This window comes from Erigeron canadensis, chromosome 8 (genome assembly GCF_010389155.1).
Source record: "Erigeron canadensis isolate Cc75 chromosome 8, C_canadensis_v1, whole genome shotgun sequence".
Classification (NCBI taxonomy): Eukaryota; Viridiplantae; Streptophyta; class Magnoliopsida; order Asterales; family Asteraceae; genus Erigeron; species Erigeron canadensis.
In genome coordinates this window covers 45,097,560-45,122,604 of record NC_057768.1, presented here as the reverse complement: position 1 = coordinate 45,122,604, position 25,045 = coordinate 45,097,560, and the positions used below count along the sequence as shown (strand labels likewise).

Sequence of the window (25,045 nt, the reverse complement as noted above, 5' to 3'; positions counted from 1 at the left end):
AATGAACTTTGCTAAAAACAGCTGATTTAAACTTATTTAATGTCACTTTACAACCATTATTGGAATGGATCCTAACAATGACCTTACAAGCTAACCGAGACACTTATGGCCTTGTAGTTATAATATCTTCTTTTTCAGTCACAAATCCATCCTCTGGCGAGGGGCGATATTCTCCATTCTCTGTCCTATATGTTCTTGTCTAATCCTTTGGCATTAATCAAGTCCCTCACTGATGAGTTGGAGCTTTTTTCTTATTCACATCTACCATTGAAAGTGTTCTGAGTCAATGGATGAAGATTCACATTCGCTTAAGCCAAATGTAAAAACTTATGGCAAACATTAAGGTACGGGCTGTTGTAAATAATAAATTTACTACCGATAAAAATTTCAAATATAAAATTTACACATACCAGAAAAAGTAAAACTGAAAATATTGGTTGGAGCCCTTCTATAAAAGAAGAAACTCTCCAAAAATAGGCGTATGCCACTAAGTAAGGCGAGCACACGGTATTCTTTAGTAAAAGGCGAAAGAATAGTTCGCTTTGTGCTCACCTCATGACTGCGTGCCTTTCTCAATTGCTTGCTCTCTGTTTATATAATCATGTCCACTCCAGTTGAGTTCTTTAACCAGCCAATGTGGGACAAACTCTCCCTGCGTCCATGTGACTGATCGAACAGACACATTACAAGACTGAGAACCAACACATATCCGGTTTCTTATGTGCTACTATTTCATACACAATTTCAAAATGCCACACGATTAGATATAATTTTCGCGTTTGCAGCAGAAACCAAAAGGTAGATATCTGATACTCATATTATTGTTACCTACACAAGCATCCAAAAGCCTGCCTTTATAATGCAACATACCATTTTCACCTCAATCAAAATATTTCCTATCTAATTCATGGGCATGAACGAGCAAAGTGAATTGGCTCACCACATCGGTAAACACCTCCTTGAACCATAACGACATTTACCCCATGGAATTTCCAGCAACCTTCTGCTTTATGACTTCATGTTTTCTTTATGACCTTGTGAAGCTTTTTTTGACTGGTATAAGTTTGTACACATTAGTAAAAAGTTGAGTTCATTTAGAGATTATGGTTTTGTAACATGATTCACACTTGCCATAGTAAAAACCTAATTTAGTCGTATCGAGGGTTTGTGTTAATTTGTTAAGATTAATTTGAGTGCTAACACAAACTTAGATCAGCAGTGCTAACTTTCTATGAACGTTTCTAAGCTTTAAGATAAAAGATTATAAGCCATAATAATGTAGAAATGATTTAAAAATTAAAACTAAAATATTGGTTGGAGTCCTTCTGGTAAAGAAGAAACTCTCCAAAAATAGGTATATGCCACTATATAAAGCGAGCACACGGTATTCTTTAGTAAAAGGCGAAAGAATAGTTCGCTTTGTGCTCACCTCATGGCTGCATGAGGTTCTCATATGCTTGCTGCCTGTTTATATAATCATGTCCACCCCTGTTGAGATCTTTAACCAGCCGATGTGGGACAAACACCTATTTGTCTCACTTCATCTCTTTAACCTTTTTTTTCTTCTTGTAATTTCCTTTCTTTCTCATTCTTAAAGTATCCAATTTCCAACAAAGAGACACACACATAGACTACTGCGTATATCGACAATTTCGTTATTCAATTCATAATCAATCAAAATAACAGATAATTCATAAACAAACTGAAAAGGTTTCATATGACTTTATTCTTGAAATTTTCAAAAAGTCACATAGATACTTACATCCACCTAAACAAACTTCCAAAAGACTATCGTTAGAACGCAGCTTACCATTTTAACCTCAACTAAAACATTCCCCATCAGTTTGTCGGGCTCGAGCAAAGTGGCCTGGTTCACCATACTGGAACCCCTCTTTGAACCATAATGACATTCACCTTCATACGATTTCTCTCTTTAAACTCGTAGTTCTTATCTTGTGCTTAACGATGTCCCAAATCAGGGCTTCTCTTTCATCATTTCACGAATCCACCTCATCACCGCTATAGGGTCACATTTTTCATGTAACTCAGGGAGCTTGTATCTAGAATAATACTTTTTTTTTTTGGTAAAGGGGAATTTAAACCCCGGTAAGCTTTTATATCACCCAAAAACAAAAACAGTTATTAAGTAGTACGACAGAATATCATACTAATTCACACACACGACATGCCGTATATATGTAAAACAAGCTAACTAGCAAACTATAAAGCTATTACATATCAGAATACGTAATAAAATCATCTATATGGGAGCGCAGAGATCCAATATGTAAAGATCTGTGGCACAAGAGCATGCCACTTAGAATAATACTTTTTACCCGCCATAGTTCTATCTTCTTTTACTATTTTACAAGTGTTTCCATTTATTTGTTCTAAGATAGCAGGATTTGTAGCCATAAATCGAAGACTGCTTGCATGAGTATGAGTTTAGGGATGAGCGAAAAAACCGAAAAACAAGTACCGTACCGGTATCAATAACGAAAATCGGTACTGACAAAGATTCGGTATCGATATCGGTTTTCATTTTTGGATGGAATCGGTTTCGGCACAAATTTAAAATTGAATACATAATAATGTAGCAAGATACAAATTTATTATGTGAGTATATATGTTACTTACAATCAGTTTTGTAAAACTTGTCCGACTTGGCTGAGAACTCGGATTCGGGATCAGCTCCTTCACAAGTCGAATTCGGCTGAATCGGACTAAAAACCGGTCAACATTCAAGACTCGGATCAACTTTGACTCGGCTAACTCGGGTCAACTTTGGTCAATTTTTACTTTTTTTTAAAAAAGAAATCTTTTTAATAAACATACTAGTTATGAGAAGCCACATATGGTTACATCTAGTCATTACAATTGCAGGCGGAAAAACTATTGATAAATTTTCATTCTCATAGAGAATTAGGATCGTCGTTTATTTCAACATACCCTAACGGCCTAACATACTGGAAAAGTTTGAGAGGATTTGAGTCCTTTCAATAATGATAATACATAAATAAAACCACAAATGTAGCAAAATCTATTCTTATATTTAAAATGCAACATTTGCATTTTCACCTCAACCAAATTATGTCTTCTTTCCACTCAAACTACAGTCTCGAGCCAAGTGCTTTGGATCGCCACATTTGTAACATCCCTTCGAACTATAATGACATTCGGCTTCGGTACTTTTCTGGCCAATGATACGTTTTTTGTTTTCTGGCCCATCTCGTTTTCTCTTGAGATCATTCTTCTCTTCCACTTGTCTTTTCCTTCCCTTTTCAATTTCTAGAGCAGCTTCAACTACTTTATTGAATGTAGTCAAGTTTTTTGCTGAGAATAAATCTCGTATGCTAGTCATTAGCCCACGTATATACCTCTGTATCTTTCTTCCTTCAGTCGCAACCTGGTGCTCAGCAAATCTTGCCATCTCCACAAAGCGAGAAGTATACTCCTGCACCGTTAGATTTCCTTGTTTGAAGGTCAACAACTCTTCCTCCAACTGCATCAGCGTACTAAGCGGACAATACTTATCTTTAAACACTTCCTTGAATTGACTCCATGTCATCTTTGTTGCAGTCTTGGGCTCTCTCGATTTCTTAACCATGTCCCACCAAATCAAGGCTTCCGTTCTCAACTTAGTAACAGCATGATATACCTTTTCCTCATCAGCACACTTGATAGCTTTAAAAATGTTCTCCATTTCGAGAATCCACCTCAAAGCTGTGGTCGCGTCACATAGGCCATTGAACTCTGGCATACAGTCAGAATAATCCTCTATTTTTCCATCCTCTAAGTTTTTACAAGTTTCCTCCTTAGTTTGTTTCTTCTCGTTCTTGACTAGCACAACTTTATCATCAATCAATTTACGAGTACTTTCATTAAGTTGCTGTAAGATAGCCGGCATTGCTGCTTGGATGGCATTTTTCACCTCTTTGGCTATGGTTTCCCTGGTAATAGAAATGGGCTCATTCTCAGCTGGACATCCTCCAGCTTCCCCGTTATTGTCGGTTGATTGAACAGCTTCGTTTGATGTGCATGCACCTTTCCTTGTCCTCACCATCCTTTTACTACTGGAATAAAAGTATATATATCGATAGCTTGTGTCAATAAAACAGTTAAAAAACAAAAATAAAACAAAACCCATGGTTCTGATATGTTGCAATCATACGATTCTGTATATCTATTTCATTTTGTCTATTATGTATGTCATTGATATCATATAGGGTAGACTAGTTTTACTTGGCTATGTCGATTTAAGGGATTCATATCCCAACCAAGCTTTTTTGGTATCTAGATCACACCTACTATTTGCAGCGATAGTCATTGCAAATAGTCTGGCAAAAAATAGCGGACCTCTGTCAGTAATCGCTACAAATAGTTGGATATGGACAAAAATATCACTATTTGCAGCGATAATCACTGCAAATAGTCTGGTTTAATTACCAAAAAAGTGGTCGGGATAATTAATTTATCTAGTTTATTTATTTTACTCTGTCGCTCTGTCACACTACTTACTTTCTGATGTTTTTGGGTGGTGTTACAAGTCAACGGTGAAAAAAGAATAGTTATACCTATTATTGACAACTTTCAACGTAACTACTGTGACTTCTATATAAATATATATATATATATAAAGGGTTTCGTGTAATACTAATATATGTAACTTAAATTCAAATCACTTATTCACTTGTAATGTGTAATGTGTTAGTGGTGTTTCATTAACAAAAACTATAAAAAGATACATGCTCAAAGAAAGATATATTAATCTGAATCCAAAGAAAACAGGAGTAAAAAATCATAGACCTAGCTTGCAGTTAGATGGAGAAGGCACCATATTAAGATGAAAATGTACAACAACCGAGTCAGACTAGCTACCACAGCAACAACTGCAAATTAGGACTGGAGAAACAAATATTATCTTTTAAGATCTCAGCGCCAGAGTTGTTCAATATACACATTAAAACACCACCCGGATTTAAAGCATGCGTTTATTACCAATAAAGAATATTTAAAGCATGTTGCGACTGTTGGGAAGAACCTAAAAGTATGAACACAATTGGGTAAACTTACGTCACATAATTTAACTACATGACGCTTTAGTTCTGAAGTAATTAAACGTATTTCAGTGATCAAAGCTCCGTTTTTCTCAAAATTACATCATTTATTTTAGGGTTTTGCTAGGGCTTTCGTTGAGGGGTATTAAATAGTTGTACAATTACCATAAAATTCAGGACATTTGATATGGAAACGTGGGGCTTCATTTAACATTTTCCCTTTATTTTAATACTCACAATATCCCTGTTCATCACCTTAAGATGACGTTAAATATATAATAAAGGATCAATATTCAGAGATGGTTCAAAGCTAGTATACCTCACATGCAAGACGAAGGATTAAAACCCGAAACGCTATATGAACTCCCTGTAAATCTCCTATTAATAAACGCGACAAGTTATTAAAAGGGATTGTGAATATATAAAGTCACGTAAGTTTATAAAGCCAAGAGACGTCGGCTAATACTCTGAGATTTAGTTGTTTTCGATAGTCCTAATTCTATCTGTATTATAACTATCCGTAGAATAATTTATTTATTATCTGCTTCAGCTATAGGTAACTTGTACTCATATTTAATTAGTTATTTATTTATAGTTGATAATAATAATATTAATATTATTTTTCTTCTTGTATATATCTGCTTAAGCTATAAGTGTTAATTTTTTTCGGGTTTTACATCTAACCGCATTACCCAATCCTATCATATCAACAAGTAGTACACCTGTTTACGACTATTCTTGAAAAGTTGAAAGGTACAACAGGTGTATGCAAAATATGGGAGGTCGAAGCACCATCACTGCCGAAAATCATTTTATAGAACCACCTTATATTACTAAAAAAAGAATCATAAATGTCAAGAATCAAAATGATAATAAAACTTTAGAAATCATAAAAGTCAACTAGCTGTAAAACCAGAATTGCAAGTGAATAAAGCTTGCATACAATTAGCCAAACAACTGAACTAGTCATAAACCATAAGAGATGCACACTTTTTTAGAATGTAATACTGCATTTTGACCCGGACTGGAACATTTTCCTTCAAACATCCCTAAGAAACATAACTACATTCACCAGACCCTAGTATCTTTTGCAGTTACTCCTCTCTTCCATCTCTCTGTTCTGTCTACTTTCAATTGCTAATGCAGCGTTCACCGACGTCTGAAAACTAGTCATGTCCTTTGAAGAGATGAACTTTTGAATGTTGGCCTTCAAACCTTTCACAAACAAGCATGTCTTTAGCTCTTCAGGCGTAACATGGGACTCAATAAACCACCACAGCTCCTCAAAACGTGATATGTACTCCTGCACTGTTCGACTACCTTGTTTGATTGTGAAAAACTCTTCTACTAGTTTCATCACCCTGATCATCGGTCGAAACTCCTCTTTAAAAACTTCCTTAAATTGACTCCATGTCATCTTTCTTGCAGTCTCGGGACCACTTGCATCCTTGACGTTGTCCCACCAAAACAGGGCTTTGTGTGTCAATTTAGAAACAGCAAAGGCTACCTTCTCTTCATCATCAGACTCAAGGGCATCAAATATTAACTCCATTTTAGTAATCCACAACATCGCTGCTATAGGGTCACATACTCCATGGAACTCGGGCATGGCGTCAACACAATACTCCATGTAACGATCTCTAAAACTGACAGCCCTAGGTGATGTGTCTCTACCATTTTCCGTCGTTGACATCCTATTAGGACTGAAACATAGGACTTTCATGCCTTTACCAATCAAACAACAGAAAATGTAGATATACATATTCATAATTGAAAGTATTTATAGCAATTCCAAGACTTGCATCTATGATGCATGTACATACATAACGAAAAGCAGCACGTGACAGTTTCTAGATACATACCCAAACATAACCTTCTTCTTGCTTCTTAGAATAAATTGTTCACATGCATAGATTATGTCAAGCAACACAAGACTCTACACTTGCAGAGAAACATGATACAAGACTATGCAATATTTTGTATACCGAGTAGTTCACAAACAGATTACAAAAGTCTGACACCTAAAAAATACGAATATAGTGTTAATGCATTATTTATTTATTTATTTTTATCTACGAACACTAATTTTTTCAAAATACATAATATCAAGCAGAGCTGTAACCCCAGCTATAACCCTACTTTCAATGTAACCCGAGCCATTTCCATTGTTTGCATTTCCTAAAAAATTAGCAGATTGAGGATATACCCCACTTACAGCCTTCTGGGTCGGAGTAAAATAAAAAAATTTGATTGATTTTACATATAAAAATCGATAAGGATTACTTCAAAAAGTTGTCAAAGAATCTTACGGTTTATTGAGCGATAAGCTTCTGAACGACTGTACCTCGAGGCTCGAGATGAGATCCTTCTTCGCTAAATTCCTCTTTGCGCTATTCTTTGTTTTCTAAGAGCGGTTTACGTTTATATTCCCAGATATCTGGGTTGTAGTATATTGGACTTCCGCCCAAGTTTACTGATTGGGCCTCACATTTTATTTTTTTGGATGAATGTTAAATGAATGATATTTAAAATATCTTGGATTAAAATGAACAAATATCATTTATTTATAGATACATATATAATTTATTAAAAAAAATTAATTAATAATAAGTTATTTAAGAAAAATAAGCCCATTGGTCAAGGGGGTTTTCACAATGTGGTTTCCTCTTAGAGGTCTCAGGTTCGAATCATGCCACATGCAAATGTGGGGCCTTAGCAATGTTATACCCATCTAACACATGGTGAGCAAACCCTTTAGGGCATTGCTAGGAGATGAACCGGCTCGGGCGTATCTGCGTGGAGGTGTTAGTCATTTATCCGCTACTATTTTTTTAAAAAAAACTAAAAAAAAAAAAATTTCAAACAAATCAACTTTATAACAATATGCTCATCTCTTTCAACCTTATACTATTTTGTCCTTGTTATACAACTTTGAAATACATTTAGTTTTTATTTGAGTGGATCAAATCACAAATTTTTGGGCAAGTTAAACCTACAAGTTAACCAAATTACGGCACAAAATGTTTATACCCATGAATATCGTAAAAACTTGTTGGATAAAGAAAACATACCCTACACTTTCATTTATTCTCTTTTAATATTAAACAAAAGTTTGATTACAATAATTAACTATGAGCATGATATTTGCGCAATGCGACAACAATGACAGAGGTGTAACTAATGGCGGCTGCAGCGAAGTCAAATGGTGTGCAAACTATTGTCTCCGTCAGTAGGAATGACAATGGGTCGGGTTCGGGGCGGGTAGCACTGAACCCGATATGCGACCCGAACCCGACCCGATACACATCTGGTACCTTGTTGGGGATCCCATCGGGGATAAAATCATGCCCAAAACCCAAAACCCGAACCGATAAGGATAGTTATTTTTCAAAAATATTTACGAAAACTTGTATGATTTGAGAAAGGTTACTACTTATCCTTGATGGTTTGAAAAATATAAGCTGTTTAACATGGATACAAATTTAGTTGATATTAGTTTTGAATATATATATATATATTCAAACTAATCACTTATAAGTATATACGAGTATAATTATAGATATTGATATCGGGTCGGGTCAGGTCGGGGTAGACATGTCCCAATCACTGCCCCGAACGGGGTCAGATATCGGATATTCTCATTGGGTATCGAGTTTCCCTGTCGGGTTGGGTTTTTTTTCCCATCCCTATCCGTCACTATACGCGAGTAATTTTTTAGCTGGATAGATATTCAACTGTAATTTATAACTTTATAGCTGAGGAGGTGGGACAAAAATGTAACAATAAGAAGATTGAGGGTGTAAAAGAGTAAAATCCATAAAACCTTAGTTTAGCTAAGCGGAACCCTGTTGCTGCTGTTGTGTTTCATCAGATCATCATCTTCATATCTTCTTCAAGTTTGGTCCTATTTTTTGGTGTTCGTTTTACAGCAAAAGCAATTGTCAGAAGAAGAAGGAGATGGGGGGCCGGTCCCTTGTGTCTCAGTTTCTTAATCTCTCAACTGTTTGTCCACGCTTCACGTATTTCACTCCCCCCTTCCCTTATCTCTCTCCCTCCTTTTTATCCTATTTATTACTCGTATCTGTCACCACTTATATATATATATATAATATATGATGTAATTATAATGCAATCTGTTGCTGAGACATTTCTACAGAAAAAGATAGTATTCCGGTGTAAATAAATACGGCTCTTTGGATTTTATAAAGTTATTGTCTTTTGGGTCTGTTTACTTGTACTATTTGTGGGTGAATTTGGTGTGGTTTTGTAGTACTTTTTAATCATATATGGGGATTGTGTGAGCTCATTTGGGGATACTTAAGTATTCTTAGTAATATAATTACTTATATATTTATATTGTCTCATACAGACAAATATTTCTAATAATAAAGGTTAACTCTAATAGCAATGTACTTTAGGTTTTGTGACCCAATGTAGGCAACAGGCCCTTGAAAAATTATCAATGTAGTCGTTGAACAAGTTAGCAACACTCTTTTTTATTAACAAAAACATAGTTGACATGCCTTTATGGCGATGACATGACACGTATTTCTCTGAGAGGGAACAATGTGGTAATAGAGGAAGGGCGCCTCATGTGTGGGCGTGAGCCTTACCGCTGGCTGGTTCAGAAGCATCATGCCACAAGGGTATGTGGGAGGCTGGTCTTGAGCGTGAGAAGGGGAAGAGTTGGGGGCCATGTGCATTTGTAATGGGTTTTGAGTGAGTTGGGTGTGATAAATGGGTCTTGAAATTTTGGTATGATGAGTGTATGACCATGCCTTGTAATTTGGGGTATGATGCTGATGTGACGCTGTGAGAGGTGTGCAAACAACACACGATATCAGCTACTCTAACTATTGCAGAACAAACTTTAAAAGTATAGTAACTATGAGTTCCTTTGTTATTTCCCGACTAGCAAATTGAAGGATGGTTAGGGTTAGTGCTAATTAGCAGCCGCTTTTTTTGGAACTTATGTTCTGTTTTGACTATTTATTATATAATAACATGTAGCATCGAGTGTGGTGGCCTGATTACCAGATTGCTATTCTTAATTAAAAGTCTTTTGTAACTACTATTTTCATTGTTGGTGAACCTGAAACAGGTCATTTGGTGCTTCAAATAAATTACAACGGAGACTGCGAATGATTAATGAGAATCACCTTCAGGTTGTTGGAGGTGTTAGCAGCCAGCGATGTTGTTGCAGTGTTTCATCACCCGAACCCACTGTTTCAGACAGTTCCCCTACGTCTATAAAGTAATAATAACATCTCCATAAGTTTATCCTTTGTAAGGTGTTTCTGATTATCGATGTGGCCAATGTTAAATCATCCCCATTGGCCATCAATACTCCGTAGTACTTTATCTCACCTACAATTTGTTTATTAGGAAGAGAATCGTTTCTGGAGTCCAACCAACAGGATCCATACACCTTGGAAATTATCTTGGTGCAATTAAGAATTGGGTATCACTGCAGGTATTTGTTTCCGTTTAAGTTCTTACTATGTTACACTGTTTGAAGAACTATAAGCTTTTGTTTATGGTTATAACATAAAATATCTTAATTCTGTTCACAATCTAATTAGATATTTCCTCATTTTTTCCCGTCTTTCAGGATAAATATGAGACATTGTTCTTTATTGTGGATCTCCATGCAGTATGTGCACTATTTTTTTTGTTTCATAGTTTTTTTTTTTCATTGAATATCGTTCTTCATTGGTTTCTTAAACATCAAAGTTCTTTTAATTACACAGATAACTCTACCCTATGATGTCCAACAACTGTCTAAAGCAACTAGAGACACTGCAGCACTTTATTTGGCATGTGGAGTAGACACCTCGAAGGTCTTTGTGATATTATAATGTTGAGCACTGTTTGCCCCATTTTTATTTAATTGTATATATGTGTGTACTGAATACGAGTTCGTTAGACAGGCATCTGTATTTGTGCAATCTCATGTTCGTGCTCATGTAGAATTGATGTGGCTGCTGAGTTCTGCTACCCCAATTGGCTGGTTGAACCGAATGATTCAGTTCAAAGAGAAATCGCGAAAGGCGGTGCGTCTTTATTGTATGCAGCTCAATCTCTTAAGCTAACTATTTAGTCATTTCCCACTTGAGTATAGGCAAAGATGTATGGTTACCTAAGATGATTAACCAAAATGGCAACTTATAGTCATGCCAACTATTCATTAGGCACATAAAATACACAACAATTCTTTCTTCACCACTTACTACAGACATGACTTAATGGGAAACAAACAAACATGCTTTGATTGTATCTTTTGTATAACTTAGCAGTTGTTCCTACATTTTACCATTCTTTATTTCAGTTATATTTCTTAAACTTGTGAATTAATTATTTTCTTTTCCCTCAAAGGGTGATGAAAATGTTGGGGTAGCACTTTTAACATATCCAGTGTTGATGGCTTCTGATATTCTTTTGTACCAGGTACCATTTTTTCGACTAAAATCCATTTGTAGTGACACATTTGATAAGTATTTATCATTATTTTAACTTGCTTCATCAGTAAACTCTACTCTTAGAATCCTCTACACAGTGCAGCATGAGCATGTCACTAAGTTTTGCAACACATGTTGTTTAAAGAGAGCCACTCTACCTTCTTTACACTTGTATTTTTAGAAGCCATATATTTTGTTTGTAGTCTGATTTAGTCCCAGTTGGTGAGGATCAGAAGCAGCATTTAGAGTTGACTCGGGAACTTGCTGAACGCATCAATCATTTATATGGTGGTAGGAAATGGAAAAAGTTAGGAGGGTAAGGAACATAATAAGTTAGGTTACTTTTCAATTTTCATCATAATGGCAGCTGCTTATTGACTATTCTTTTTTAAAATTATTTGCAGGCGGGGTGGTTCAATCTTTAAGGTGAACCCTAAATTTGACTATACCATTATCTCTCAATGTTGCATAGCTAGTTGGAACAATATAATGCTTACTGAACTTTATCTTATAGGTTCCCGAGCCCTTAATTCCTCCTGCCGGAGCACGAGTGATGTCCCTTACTGATGGTCTTTCGAAGGTATTTCATATTGATCTAAACATACAGTTGGCCAAGTCAGCTTGTCAAGAGATAGTATTTAGTAGCTAACGTACTTTCTAATCTTTGATTTTTTTCTTTTTGTAGATGTCCAAGTCTGCTACTTCAGATCAGTCTCGTATTAATTTGCTTGACTCTAAAGATGTGAGTTCTCTGACTTCATGGCCATACGCCCATACATATTTCAAATAGTCTAAATGCCTGAAATTTAAGTAAATAAATGAACTAGGTTAATTAATTAGCTGGGTATCAAAATGCCACAAGCTTTATTCTAAATCTTCTGCCATCATCTTATGTTATGTCTTGAGTTTGCTCCCTCTTTGTAGGCAATTGCAAACAAAATCAAGCGCTGCAAAACAGATTCTTTTCCCGGGTGAATTCTAGCTCTTACATCAGACATTTTTCTTGTTTTTTTTTTTTTTTCCTTTCAGTTGTGTCTGCCTTGTGATTGTTCCAGACACATTGTTTTGTTAATGGCGCCAAAATACATCTGGCGGATTATATAAGCACTTCTCTAACCTTGTTCCATGGTAATGTAGCTTGGAGTTTGACAATGCTAATAGGCCTGAATGCAACAATCTTCTTTCCATTTATCATATCATTACAAACAGGACAAAGGAGGTAACTGCCTCAACTTTCATATACTTAATACTCTTGGATTTACGGATAATGTAGGCATGTATGACGATTAATCATGTTCAAGTAACTGAAATTTTTATATCTTCTTGAGGCATGATAAAGGTTGATTGTTCTGCTATTACTCAGTAGTTATATATGCTACAGATAGGGGTAATACTGTTTTATTATGTTTCTGTGGTTGTCATAAAGGTGGCAATCTTGACCCTTTTATTAAAAAATAGCTCAAAGTGTGTACTTGGATCCTATAATGTTTGAATGTGTTGTGTCAGTATGGTTTATATTGTGATGCTTGACTTTGTACTCCATGATCATTTGAACAATAACCAAATCTACTTGATTGTACCTGATCACCTTGTCTAATATTGTTGTTGCTCAAAACTTAAGTTGAAATAGATTAGTTTTATAGTGCAGAGAGTGATGTATTTATTGATATATTTCATGCAAAAAGTCAATAAATACATCATTATCATCTAAACGGGCCTGGATGCCGTCCCAAGTAATAACCAATGACTAATGAGACACTTAGGCAAAGAGCATGAAGTTTTGGTTTTTATTTGCAGCCTAATAACCGAGTGGTTTAGTTTTAGAATTTGACCCACCGTCATCATTATCATCATCTTTATCTTCAATATTGGTCTTCTTTTGATTTACCTCCCATCTTGTTCTTCAGCATGTAATTAAAGCATTAAGGGCTAGGTCACTCAGTGTACTGGTGCCCCTCGATATCTGGTGCAGTTGTGGGATTTACATATGAATTTTGAATTGAATAAAGAACATTAATAGCTAGGGAATCTAACTTTCACATCTTTATGTGACTCAAAAAGGTTCTTTAATATCTAACGCAGGAAGTTGCACAAGAATGCCAGGATATGAACTGGGGAACTTTTAAAGTTGTTCTTACTGATGCTTTAATTGAACACCTCAATCCAATCCAGGTTTCTATATACTATATGCTTCAAAGATCAAAGCTTTTTACTTTCTTTGCAATTCACACAATCAACAACTTCTGATTCTTTGCAGGCTAGGTACCAGGAAATCATATCCGATCCAGGTTATCTCGACCAAGTTTTAGCAGAGGGTGCAGGTAAAGCTTCAGATATAGCAGATAAGACTCTAAGTAATGTATACCAGGCAATGGGATTCTTAAAGAGATGAAAACCAACAATACAATAAACATACTATATCCCGAGATCAAGAATGCTATCCTATGGTTCAACATTGACCCAGATTTTCCAATTTTACAAATAGATAAAGCAAAACAGTAGATGGGTTCACATTCTTTTAATGCAATTATATTAATGTATCATGCAACCTTACATTTGATGCAAGTCGCTTAGTGCTTTGTTATGGTAAGGTCAATAGTCCCAGAAACATTTCTAGACCCGGAGTGTTGTTCTTGGTGTAATTAGAGTTGGATATAATATTGAGTTGGTTCTTGTAGGAAGCGGGTTTTTACCAATAGCCTATTGGCAAGTTACTTGTATTTTGGGGTTTTCTATGAGGGATCAAATCTTGAGTGAAGGATAATTTTGAGGTTTTTCGTGAATTTTCAATTTATCATCATAAGTATTCGTAGTTTAAAGTAAGAGAGTGATAGTTTGTCGTTAACAAAACATAATATTTGTTTTTGAATAACAATTTTTTTTAAGAAAACATATAATACAATTAAAAGTATTATTTGTAATTGCAAATTTTAATGAAATATAAATTCTAACATATTCAATCGACAGTATATACAAAAACTTCTAAAAAAAGTGAAGCAAAAAGACCGAAGACAACAACAATAATTCAAGTTTCTAAAAGAGCAAAGCAATTTAATTTATTGAACACCACAATTATGTAGCAAACACATAGTATAATAAAGTAGTTTTAGTGTATAGCCATAAAAATATTGTTGGTATTTTTTTTTAACTATTAAATGACGGAATTGATATAGATTAATAATATTTATTTGTATTAAATAAAAAACAAACATTTTTAACAAATTAATGAATTAAGTAATTTTGATTATGTTCATTAAATCTTAAACAAATAGAACAAAATATTTATTAAATAGAGTAAGAAGTCTACATGTGAATTTACTTTTACATTATAGCATTGCGCGATGCAGCGGTGGTCGTGACGGTGACGGTGTGGTGGTGGAGACGAGTGTTGGTGGTGGATGCTACGTCGAGTGCCGTAGATAATTCATATAAAAGTAATTGATTTAAAAGGTTAATGGAGATATTTTAGTAATTTAATTATTAATGTTAAGAGAATAGTATATGTGAAAATATTTTAAAGGGTTGTAACCTTGTAGGTGAAAATATTACATATGAGGGCATTTTAGACATTTTCTCCCATATAACTTTTAACATGGGGGCTATTTTCTTTAATATAAAGTATAGATTACATGGATGATAATGATAAATCCTTGTAATACTAGTTCTAACGATGTGATTATAATCAAATATAGTTTAAAGAATATAATAATAATATAACAATCACCTAATCGTTTCCCTTCACAGGAACCCATATATATTTACATTTACACGACTTACATTGACCGTTAAAATATCGTTAATATTTAACAAACAGGACACACACCCATGATTTGATCGAGTCTTAATAAACACCCTTCTCAACTGTCAACTGTAGAGCTTAACAATGTCCGGAAACTGGCTAATTCCTGCGGAAACCACCGATTCCGGCCGGCCAGTTCTCCGTCCCGGCGAAGTAGAATCATCACTACAACCATCCGTTGACTTAGTCAACGAAGAAAACCCTAACCTACAAATTCTCAAATCAGGTACGCTAATCTTAACAACCTACCGTCTTTTATGGCTCCCAAATCCTGAATCCACGTCATCATCATTACCACCGGTTTCCCTCCCACTCGCCGCCGTGACTCATATATTTCAGTCAAAAAAGTCAATCAAAGGAATGTTTGCTAGCCCCAGGGTTAGGTTTCAGGTGTCTGTTAACAATGAAGGGAGAGTGCAGGAAAAAGGGAGTAAATCGATGGTGATCACGTTGGTTTTTCGGGGGAAATCGGATCCGGACTCGTTTGTTGGAAAGTTTTGGGAGGCGTGGAGAGGGAGGGCATGGGATGGGGTGGTTTTGGAGGCGGAGAAAATGCCGGGTGTGGTTGGGGATGTCGGTGGCGGGTCAAGCGGTGAGACGGGGTTGGCGTTGAGAATGCCGGTTGTTGGGGTTTCGGGGATTTTGAGAAAAGAGCAAGAGATGTGGGAGAGTACTGATAAGAGTTTGCAGGATGCATTTCAGGACTTGAATGCTTTGATGGTATGTGTGTATATATAATGACACATTTTATGTATTTTTCGTATGTAAGTATTGTGATAATGTAAGGACGTGTGTGCATTGTGTTTTGGAAGTGATTATTTGGTAATCCGATTATTAAGAGTTGAATTGTTAGCGTAGGCCAAACACTCAACTACTGGTTACATGATTATCGCAACTTTAGATGTTAGAGAAGCACTATGTGGTACAACCGGTATGTTTAGCCCAGCTGATTATCTAATTCTGATTGTTCTATATCGCATAATTACTTCAAACTGCAATGTCAAACACCCTTAATAGATAAAAGTGGAAAATGAATGGACAATCATGTAATTGCTGCTGCTTAGTGAGAAACATCACAAGCCAGAAAGTAGGGTACTTTATAATGAACTGCATATCGTTGTAACATAGGTTGGTTGTTATGTGTGTGCTGATAGTTCTCTATAGTAATGCTACTTTTCATGTCAATATGTATTGGTTTCACCAACCAGTATATGTAAGTTGGGTGGTTAAATCGGTAAAATTGTTTTCACCCCAGACCAAAGCTAAAGACATGGTGATTTTAGCTGAGAAAATGAGGCAAAAACTTCTTTCTGGCCCCAGTTCTCAAGCCAATGCATCAAATGATGAAGAGATGGGTTCGAAAGAAGAGATGCAAGACTGGTTGTTAAGCGTTGGTATTGTCTCCCCTGTCACTAAAGAATCAGCTGGTGCCTTGTACCACCAAGAGTTATCTCGTCAGGTTTATTCCTTTACTTGAATTATTATTGTCAGGTATTGTATCTAATAGTTTGTGCATGTCTTGCATGTGGAACCAATTGAAATTAAAGATAGTTGCTAACTTTATAGAGTGAATTTAAATCTGACATTTGTGTTATTTTGTCAATTATGAACTTAGCTGGCTGATTTTGTGAAAATTCCATTAGAGAGAGCTGGAGGAATAATGAATATGATAGATATCTACTGTCTCTTTAATCGTGCCCGTGGAACAGGTATTCTACTTTAGATACCCCATCTAGCAAGTCTTCTTCTATAAACTAGAAAAGCGCTTTATGATTCCTTATTTTGTTCTGGCCAGAATTGATTTCACCTGATGATTTGCTACGAGCATGTTCCCTATGGGAGAAGTTCAACGTGTAAGTTCAGAGCTAAGTATAGTAAAACTTATCGTTTCCTAAATATGATCAATTTCTTTCTATTGTATTGCAGTCCAGTAATGCTTAAGAAGTTTGAAAGTGGGGTTATGGTCATCCAGAATAAGTCTCACAGTGATGAAGAGGTTTAGATCTTTTTATATGTGGCATTGGTAATAAGCATTATGTCCGCCAAATATAGATTAACCTTAATTATATACGGAAAATGTAGGTATTTTCTAGGATCAGATCCTTAGTACAAAAACCCGAGGCCCTGCAAACTGGGGTCAGTGCCACTGATGCTGCAAGAACACTTGGTATCGCTCCAGCTATGGCTAAGGAGCATCTACTTGCTGCCGAGAGCAAAGGTATGAGTTTTAAAACTGTTGTATATCATTAGAATTCAGAGGCCATTATTAAACAGCAGGTATTGTTTTCAGGTTTTCTATGCAGAGATGTGAGCCCTGATGGGTTTCGTTTCTATATCAACATATTTCAAGACATTGATCCTAATGATCCATATTTGTAAGTTATGACCACAGCTTTTTCATCTCTTCTCATCTTTTTTACCATCCACAATATCACGAAGCTAGAATATCTTTCATTCATTTCTGAAGAAACAAAAATGGAACTTGGTAAAAGAATCCATACAGCTTTTGTAGAATTTAGCAAGTCCTCGAGATAATATTAACTAAGAAATCACACAAATTATTATTGGCAACAAGTGATTCCCTCCTACCAATTTCTCCAGCATCAGTCGTTTCTGACAAAGTAATTATCTATTTATATTTGAAGAGTTACATACTTACATGTGATAATCCTGGACCCTTCATCATTATCAATTTTTTTCCCAGAACGAATCTGAAACATTGAGCCATTTCTAATCTAATTTTATTCTTACGGCCGGGTCCTTAGCTAGTGTCGAATCCTATTTCATGTTCCTCCAAAATGAACGCCAATTGGAGTTCAAAGTGGTTAAGTGGATTGAAATCTAACAGATACACAAGGATTGGATTGGTTAGTTACTTGGTTCTGTCATCTTTGAAGTTGATTAAATTCACACTGATGGATTGCTCAATCCGTATTGAGACTTCACTCAGATGTATTCGTTTTGATCCCTTCCAGTATTACAAAAATTTGTAGTTACATCCTATTAGATAGATATCCTACATAATTTCTGGATCTTCCACAAAAATTTGTTTCCACAAGTACACAAATCTTCAAATGGTGTATGTGTATAAAGTGAGAGAGAGGTTGTACAAGTTAGGTCTAATGCTCTCCGTTTTGGAAGAGAGCTGCATGGAAATTTGGAAAAGTTAATAATAGAATTTGTTTTTCAGAGTTACTTTTCACTTATAAGGAAATTCCAGTTTGGCAGGACTAGGTTTTTTAATGCATCAATGCTGAAAAAGTTTACAAAAGCGAATTCTGTGGTTTCCATTTTCTATAAAATTAGTTAGAGATACCTGTTAGGTTTTACATAAATGTTTGTTGTTTTGTAGAGATTTATATCCATAAAAAAGTTAAAAGAAACAGTAAGTTAGGAAGCACGATAACAAAGTCGTGTATATAATTTATTGTTTCCAGGCCCTAATTGGCTTATAACATATTAGGTCAGACTGACTGACACACTGGAGATCTCGCGTTCTTTATTTGTTGACTTTTAAAGTTTGTTTTGATTTCGAGAACTACGGATATAGCTATTCGATTGAGCAATACATACTGCAGACGTTCCTGGTCTCGTTCTTCAGTGGAACATTTTGTGACAAACTGATCCAAACATGGATTTTGATTAACCAATTATGATATAACCCGATAGCAAATATTCATTAAATCAAATCATGTATTAGCTTGCATTGTGACCTGTCTAACCGGCTCTCATAATCTTCCATGACTAAGTCTTATTAATTGCTTCTGTACAGAGTTAAAGAGTATGGGGTCTATGATGCATGGATTCATGCTGCAATTACTTCCAGGTCCCAATTGCTTTTCACTATATATTCCCCAAATGATGTTAGAAAATTTTGCTTTAACAAGAAATTGCAAGTGTTATCAACTCAATGTAGTTTCTTGCCCGTTCTTTTTCTTGGATATGTAGGTAAGAAGGGGACGACAGGCAACAACTAATAGTTTTACATGGAGAAATTATCTGAACAATTGCTTGCTATCAAGAGTTGACGGCTCCATTTTTTAAGGGACCATGATATCTGAAGAGCGCCTTTCAGATGTCATCAAGATTGGAATAATTCCATGCACTTCCAAGGACAGGATCACAAATAGGTTCAAAGGGGCCGATATTTAAGCATATAGTTGATCTTTTTGTCACTCACTTTTGCTTTTATTCAACTGTTGTGTAAAGAAAATGAAAATTAATAGCCTTTTTGAGTTGCTAAAATTGTTGTATATCTCTTGAGAGAAGATAAGTACAATTTTTAGCATCAATTTGTTCTGCCAACGCTATTCTTTCTGAGTACTAAAATCGTATATTTGGATTGAATGGGCTAGTGGTTCCATCTCTTTTTTCATTTTTCCTATTGGCCTAGATACTGACAGTTATATGGTCTCTTGGAAAACTTGAGTCAAACCCTTGCCCGCTAGGGTTTGTAAATACACTTGAATTTAAACAAGCCGATGGCATTTTAGAAAGCTGCCTTGTAATAAAAATAAAAAAATAAAATAAAAATAAATAAAAGAGAGAGAGAGAGAGAGAGATAGGAACTTATTCCACGAAACCATCATCACATTCACAGCACATTTTTTCAAGACGTGATTTGATTTACAATTTTCTAAATGTTCAAAGATTAACAGGAACTGTACAAATGAATATATACATCATGGCAAACGACAAGTGAATGCTGATCAAAGATGAAATCACTCGTCGCTTATTTTTGGTTCTCTTTCCATTTTCAAGATGAACTTCGAGGGAACTCTTGACAAGGCAAAATTACCATAACTATCTACTTTGCCAAAGGGAGCAAGACTAGGTGCCATCACGATCTTGCATTTGCTTGATGTATCACACCCCATTTCAACACCAAAGTAAGACAAATGGTCTGATATGCTGTTTCCCGATACCGATCTGAAATATGCAGCAAACAAATTTGAGAAATTTGTAACTATACCAAAACATCTCCTTGAGAAGAGAAAAAACAAAGTCAGCCAATAGAAGGATAAACTGAGGGGTAGATAGCTTTAATGGGTTGGAAGGGTGGGAAAAAATTGGGTTCGATTAGGTTAGCTTGAGGTGGAAACACTTTTTGTCCAAAATGTAATTTTGATTACAACTGTTTTCTTTGAATAATAATAATCATTTATGATTATTCAATAATAAAATTTTTATGCCTTCAAATAACAATAATAAACCAAATCAACGCAATAGTAAGTAACTGGGTCGAAATTCCCACCTATAATAGTATGATTCAAATGTAGGTTTCAATAGCAATCTCTCCTGAAGAGGGAGTGTTAACAAAACAAGGATTTACCTGCTACAATCAGGGTCTTCACCGGAACCATCACATATTTTCTCAACTGGATAGATAAGAAATCCAAACCCAATGTCATAGAGCCAAACCTGCAATTTGTAGGATAAAAACGTTTGCATAAGTGCTGAAAAAAAATTATGAGAAGCTTTCATTCTGAATAGCAATGATAACCAACAAAGTCCAACAACATTACCTCCCTTGGGATATGATGATATGTTTTCTGTGGGAAGTACTGATAATAAGGAGGCAGATGTGGTACAAGATCGTGTGCATGTGTCACTCTAAAAGTATTTGGTACATGTTCACTATAATATGACGCAAAAGCAGCATTTCCAATTCGAGGCATTCCAAACGTCATCACCTGGACCCTCTTCGATCCATAAATGAGCTGTAGAAGCATAAACAATACTTAAATCTAGACTAACAAAAATACCAAAGGCAAGCCACATATTGTAAGGTGAAGGGATGGACTGATTATGGTTACCGCAAGATCAAGTCCACAGAAAGCAGCCATAGCCCCGCCCATCGAATGACCGGTCACCATAATATCGAGATCTCCGTACATTTCTATTGCCTTATTAACACCATCAAGAATTCCCGACCGCACAATTGTATTGTTGTAAGCATTGAAAAATCCATGATGAACCTTGCCAGCCGAGCACCCTGGATAATCAAAGTCAAGTTGCTTCCAAAATAGGTCCTCGATCCAATTCTGTATACTGTATCATGCAACTCTTCATGAGATGTGATAGACATAAAATATGTGATATTATACAGAACATGCAAATTCATTTTACAGAACACTGATCAACTGATGTAACTTATTCCAACAAAAGACATTTACTTTACAAATTATATATTCAATCCACTTTCATTGATGACAATTGCAGAAGGAAACAATGGCACACATGCAAAACATTCCTGAAGTTGCACCGCAACTCTCCTTATTCATTGTTCTCGGCCCTCATAGGGAATTATAGGCCACAAACAATCTAAGAATTGTCGACTTCTATATAGATATTGATTTACTCCGTATACAATAAGCCCTCTTACTCTCAATGTCTCGTATTTCTAAAACAGATTTGATTTCAACATTTAACTGGAGTATGATTATATGATTTGATAAACAAAAGCGCACCAGTTACATCAAGTGGAGTGCAACGAAATAATTACCTGGTTTCTTGAGTGCCTCTAAATGCAATAACAATAGCATTCGGATCGTCTGCAACCCCAACAAAGGCCTGCAATAACAATAGCATTTGGTCAGTACCTACAGCTGAGGGACACTCAAAAAAGCAGGGTTTAAATCAAAATGACACCAACACACTACCAAACGGACATACCTGCAGGCAATTCTGAACATCAACAATGAGCTCTATAACTTCAAAACCCTGCAAACAATTCACACATTAAAGTTTAATATCTTTCCTTAAGTCACAAATAATAAAGATTATAACTTAAAACACTTTGAGTACATAAAATCTAATTATACTCCCAATTTCCGTTCTTCAAACACATTAAACACAAACCCCACAGCAAACACATCTAATAAAAAAAAATTGCCATACGAAAAGTACCTTTGTCATGCCATCACATCTATCACAAGTCCACGTGAATAGCTCGGTCAAATCTGACATATAAACCTGAATGAACAAAGACAAAAAACTTTTAGTACTCGGTCGGTTACCCAAACGGACACAATGGTAGCATGCCCTTCTATTATAAGCAAACAATAATCAAAGTGAACTTACAGCAGAAGCATATTCCACCAGAGTCAAGGCAAGTGTGTGATTATAAAGCGGCGCAGGGACGCTAGTCTTGGTCTTGATTTTAAGCCCTGTATCCGTAAAAGTTTAGTCTAGAAATTTTGTCCTAATTCCTAGCCCAATATATTACTTAAAATTCCAATTTCATAAAATAGATTCAAACTATATTATGTGCCTAGTGATGGGGGAATGCAGCATAATAAGTGCAGTGCAGGAGATTAGAATGAAGTAAACCTCTGGCAGATGAAGCAACAAACAAACAAGACATTATAATTAGCAACGTCATCCACCATCTTCGCTCCATGTATATGTATATATATATGTGTGTATCTATAACTAAACTGTAAAAGAAGAAAATTGAAAATAATAATTTGAGTTAAAAATCCAAAAGAAGCCTGATCGAATTAAATGCATAAATAGATAGATAAATAAACACTCACAAAATCGGGGATTTATTAACAGAATCTGGTTCAAGGTGTTCAAGATTTATATTATATATATAAACCCTAATTCCTGGAATGACGAGTTGCCAGTCGAAATTGTGAATTTGGATTGAAATTGTTGTTATTTATAATAAATTAATTATAAAAAAAAATGATGGGGAAAATTTCGTGATGAATTATGGCGGTTGGTTGGAGTGTGATAAGGATGGATGGATGGGGAAAATCAATGGCGTGTCCTTGCTTGCTTTGCTTGATGATGTTCTTCCTGTTTTTTGAATGCTGAATTGTTTGTGTTCCATCCATCTATACGTATTATTATTATATTTATATCTTTTCGGTCCTACTAATATAAATAGGATAAACATTACAAGTACTTTACTATATTAAATTATTAATAAAATACGATCAAATATTTTTTATTTTTCAATTCTTTTTTATATAATTTCATTCTACTTAAAAATTTTTACATAGAAGGCAAAACTAAGAAGTTTAAAAACTATATTTTTTTCCTAATAATCACATTTAACTAACATTATTCCATATTTTCTAACTAATCAATTATAGTCTGATCTTAAAAATTCATACTTCCATCTAACTCATTCAAAATTATATCTATATATAAAATTATATCGTATAATTCGAGTTCCTTGATAAATAGGTAGATGTAGATATATGTTTCTTTGTACAAATAAAGTATTTAGTGTTAAACATTCAATAAATCGATTTATTTATGCGTATAATATTCCTTTGTATACTTTACATTAAACAATAGAATCACGTTGACTCGTTGGAGGAGCATATTCTCTTAGGTCTTAGCATATATAACTTGTGTCAATCAAATGACAAATATTTTACGTAAGTGATACATATCAACTTAACTTTTGATTTACATATGAGTAATACATTTTGGGTTAAGTGCACGGAAATGTAATCGATTAAGGCTGAAAAGTTATTGTGTGCATGAACTTACAATAAATATTTATTGTATCAAGATTTTTACAATTTCCACTTATTTTTTCATCTCCCACGACATCTTTCGGCGGCGGGGTGTAAAAGGAATTACTTGTTTGTCGGTTTCATGATGAAATACAGAAAAAGGAATATCAAAGAGAATAAGAAAAAACAAAAGACAGTGGACGACCAACATCTCTTGACGGCAGGATGTAAAAAAAATTACTTATTTGTCGGTTTATATCGTTTTTCATTTCAACTTTAATTACCAAGTACATAATTTGATGTATGTACGTTAGCAACTATTACCCCATCTACCATTCTAATATTGGTGTTAATAAAGTTGGAAACTTTGATGGTGTTGATTTGAAAGACCTTGTTTCCCTTTTTTGTTTGTCAGGTAGGAGCTAAGCGGTTTTCCGTGTGTTTTACTTTTACGTTTCTAATTGAATTTTTTGTGGTGGATTATATTAGTGTGTTGGTATTCTGGATTCAAATCCGCAATTAGGGAGATTGAGCAGCACCAAAAAAAAAACAGGGAGGGAGGAAAACCTTTTATTAATTTGTCAAACAGTATGTCGATTAATAGAATTAAACATTGTCCGCTATGGATTTGAATATAAGTCTCCCAAGCCCAAGACCTTCATGGGAGGACTGAGATACCACTAAGGCTTTACCTCAACGACAATGATATATCTTTATTTTAAATATCGAATATGCCTTTATGATATGTTAGATAGTAGATACATTGTAACTTTGTCATAGTCGAAGATATACGTAATTGTGGAATCTATTTTACTTAATTTGGTTTGTATATAAAAACATTAATTTAAAACGCAAGTGCAAAATATTTGTGTTTATTTTGACTGTACAACTTAAATTGGGTACTCAGAATTTATACACGTACGATAGCTGAAAATCTGAAATTGGATACTCATAATTTATACACGTACGATAACCGAAAATATTTGTGTTTATTTTGACTATATGGTTGTTTTTTTTAAAAGTTTTTTATGAAATACTTGTTATAAAAAAGCTTTTCATAAAGTTTTTCCTCCAATGATAAAATCTTAGAAAAAGTGTTTGAAACGTTTTCTAATAATATAGTTTAGAAGAAAGAGAGTAGTTGTCTACTCTAATGACTTGAAATTTATTAAGTCATTACATAAAAAGTATTTATTTTAATGGGTAAAAGCTTTTTTTAAAGCTCAATGTAATAGTAAAAAGTTTTTATTAATC

At 34.9% G+C, this 25,045-nt stretch overlaps 4 protein-coding genes, 1 long non-coding RNA gene and 2 other non-coding genes across 7 annotated transcripts; 2 read left to right on the top strand and 5 right to left on the bottom strand.

The window, feature by feature from the left end:
• Positions 1 to 2: 2 nt before the first annotated feature.
• Positions 3 to 552, bottom strand: LOC122609802. Its single transcript, XR_006325397.1, has 2 exons — positions 411 to 552; positions 3 to 261 (listed from the first exon to the last, which is right to left on the bottom strand). It is a non-coding gene; the product is annotated as an uncharacterized LOC122609802 (long non-coding RNA).
• Positions 443 to 561, bottom strand: LOC122580696. The gene has a single exon (XR_006320844.1). It is a non-coding gene; the product is annotated as a U5 spliceosomal RNA (small nuclear RNA).
• A 758-nt stretch (positions 562 to 1,319) lies between these two features.
• Positions 1,320 to 1,438, bottom strand: LOC122580697. Its single transcript, XR_006320845.1, has one exon. It is a non-coding gene; the product is annotated as a U5 spliceosomal RNA (small nuclear RNA).
• Positions 1,439 to 5,997: 4,559 nt separating this feature from the next.
• Positions 5,998 to 7,435, bottom strand: LOC122580578. The gene is made up of 2 exons (XM_043752848.1): positions 7,367 to 7,435; positions 5,998 to 6,760 (listed from the first exon to the last, which is right to left on the bottom strand). The coding sequence occupies exon 2, from the start codon at positions 6,748 to 6,750 to the stop codon at positions 6,136 to 6,138; it is 615 nt and encodes a 204-aa protein (XP_043608783.1). The 5' UTR covers positions 6,751 to 6,760; positions 7,367 to 7,435; the 3' UTR covers positions 5,998 to 6,135.
• Positions 7,436 to 8,912: 1,477 nt separating this feature from the next.
• On the top strand, positions 8,913 to 14,289 carry LOC122578191 (tryptophan--tRNA ligase, chloroplastic/mitochondrial). The gene is made up of 15 exons (XM_043750097.1): positions 8,913 to 9,076; positions 10,159 to 10,311; positions 10,443 to 10,530; positions 10,669 to 10,710; positions 10,808 to 10,897; positions 10,988 to 11,110; positions 11,433 to 11,504; positions 11,719 to 11,831; positions 11,920 to 11,941; positions 12,030 to 12,095; positions 12,201 to 12,257; positions 12,440 to 12,486; positions 12,653 to 12,734; positions 13,598 to 13,687; positions 13,773 to 14,289. The coding sequence occupies exons 1-15, from the start codon at positions 9,015 to 9,017 to the stop codon at positions 13,905 to 13,907; spliced, it is 1,242 nt and encodes a 413-aa protein (XP_043606032.1). The 5' UTR covers positions 8,913 to 9,014; the 3' UTR covers positions 13,908 to 14,289.
• A 1,040-nt stretch (positions 14,290 to 15,329) lies between these two features.
• LOC122578227 (vacuolar protein sorting-associated protein 36) lies at positions 15,330 to 19,606 on the top strand. Its single transcript, XM_043750135.1, has 9 exons — positions 15,330 to 16,034; positions 16,570 to 16,773; positions 16,930 to 17,023; positions 17,110 to 17,167; positions 17,241 to 17,310; positions 17,397 to 17,532; positions 17,605 to 17,689; positions 19,087 to 19,140; positions 19,263 to 19,606. The coding sequence occupies exons 1-9, from the start codon at positions 15,399 to 15,401 to the stop codon at positions 19,264 to 19,266; spliced, it is 1,341 nt and encodes a 446-aa protein (XP_043606070.1). The 5' UTR covers positions 15,330 to 15,398; the 3' UTR covers positions 19,267 to 19,606.
• A 277-nt stretch (positions 19,607 to 19,883) lies between these two features.
• Positions 19,884 to 23,146, bottom strand: LOC122578510 (probable feruloyl esterase A). The gene is made up of 10 exons (XM_043750485.1): positions 22,853 to 23,146; positions 22,647 to 22,753; positions 22,398 to 22,483; positions 22,224 to 22,289; positions 21,990 to 22,037; positions 21,820 to 21,887; positions 21,131 to 21,365; positions 20,840 to 21,034; positions 20,647 to 20,735; positions 19,884 to 20,243 (listed from the first exon to the last, which is right to left on the bottom strand). Exons 2-10 carry the CDS (start codon positions 22,714 to 22,716, stop codon positions 20,036 to 20,038), a joined length of 1,065 nt encoding a protein of 354 aa, XP_043606420.1. The 5' UTR covers positions 22,717 to 22,753; positions 22,853 to 23,146; the 3' UTR covers positions 19,884 to 20,035.
• Between the last annotated feature and the right edge of the window lie 1,899 nt (positions 23,147 to 25,045).

Coding starts and splice junctions, on each gene's coding strand:
- LOC122580578 (XM_043752848.1), bottom strand. CDS start 6,750: ATGTCAACGACGGAAAATGGTAGAGACACATCACCTAGGGCTGTCAGT.
- LOC122578191 (XM_043750097.1), top strand. CDS start 9,015: ATGGGGGGCCGGTCCCTTGTGTCTCAGTTTCTTAATCTCTCAACTGTT. Junction 11,111..11,432: donor AAGAGAAATCGCGAAAGGCG/GTGCGTCTTTAT, acceptor TTTCCCTCAAAG/GGTGATGAAAATGTTGGGGT. Junction 12,096..12,200: donor TTACTGATGGTCTTTCGAAG/GTATTTCATATT, acceptor TTCTTTTTGTAG/ATGTCCAAGTCTGCTACTTC.
- LOC122578227 (XM_043750135.1), top strand. CDS start 15,399: ATGTCCGGAAACTGGCTAATTCCTGCGGAAACCACCGATTCCGGCCGG. Junction 16,035..16,569: donor AGGACTTGAATGCTTTGATG/GTATGTGTGTAT, acceptor TTTTCACCCCAG/ACCAAAGCTAAAGACATGGT. Junction 17,024..17,109: donor TAATCGTGCCCGTGGAACAG/GTATTCTACTTT, acceptor TGTTCTGGCCAG/AATTGATTTCACCTGATGAT.
- LOC122578510 (XM_043750485.1), bottom strand. CDS start 22,716: ATGGAGCGAAGATGGTGGATGACGTTGCTAATTATAATGTCTTGTTTG. Junction 21,035..21,130: donor TCTGTGGACTTGATCTTGCG/GTAACCATAATC, acceptor ATGCTTCTACAG/CTCATTTATGGATCGAAGAG. Junction 20,736..20,839: donor ATCATCATATCCCAAGGGAG/GTAATGTTGTTG, acceptor TACAAATTGCAG/GTTTGGCTCTATGACATTGG.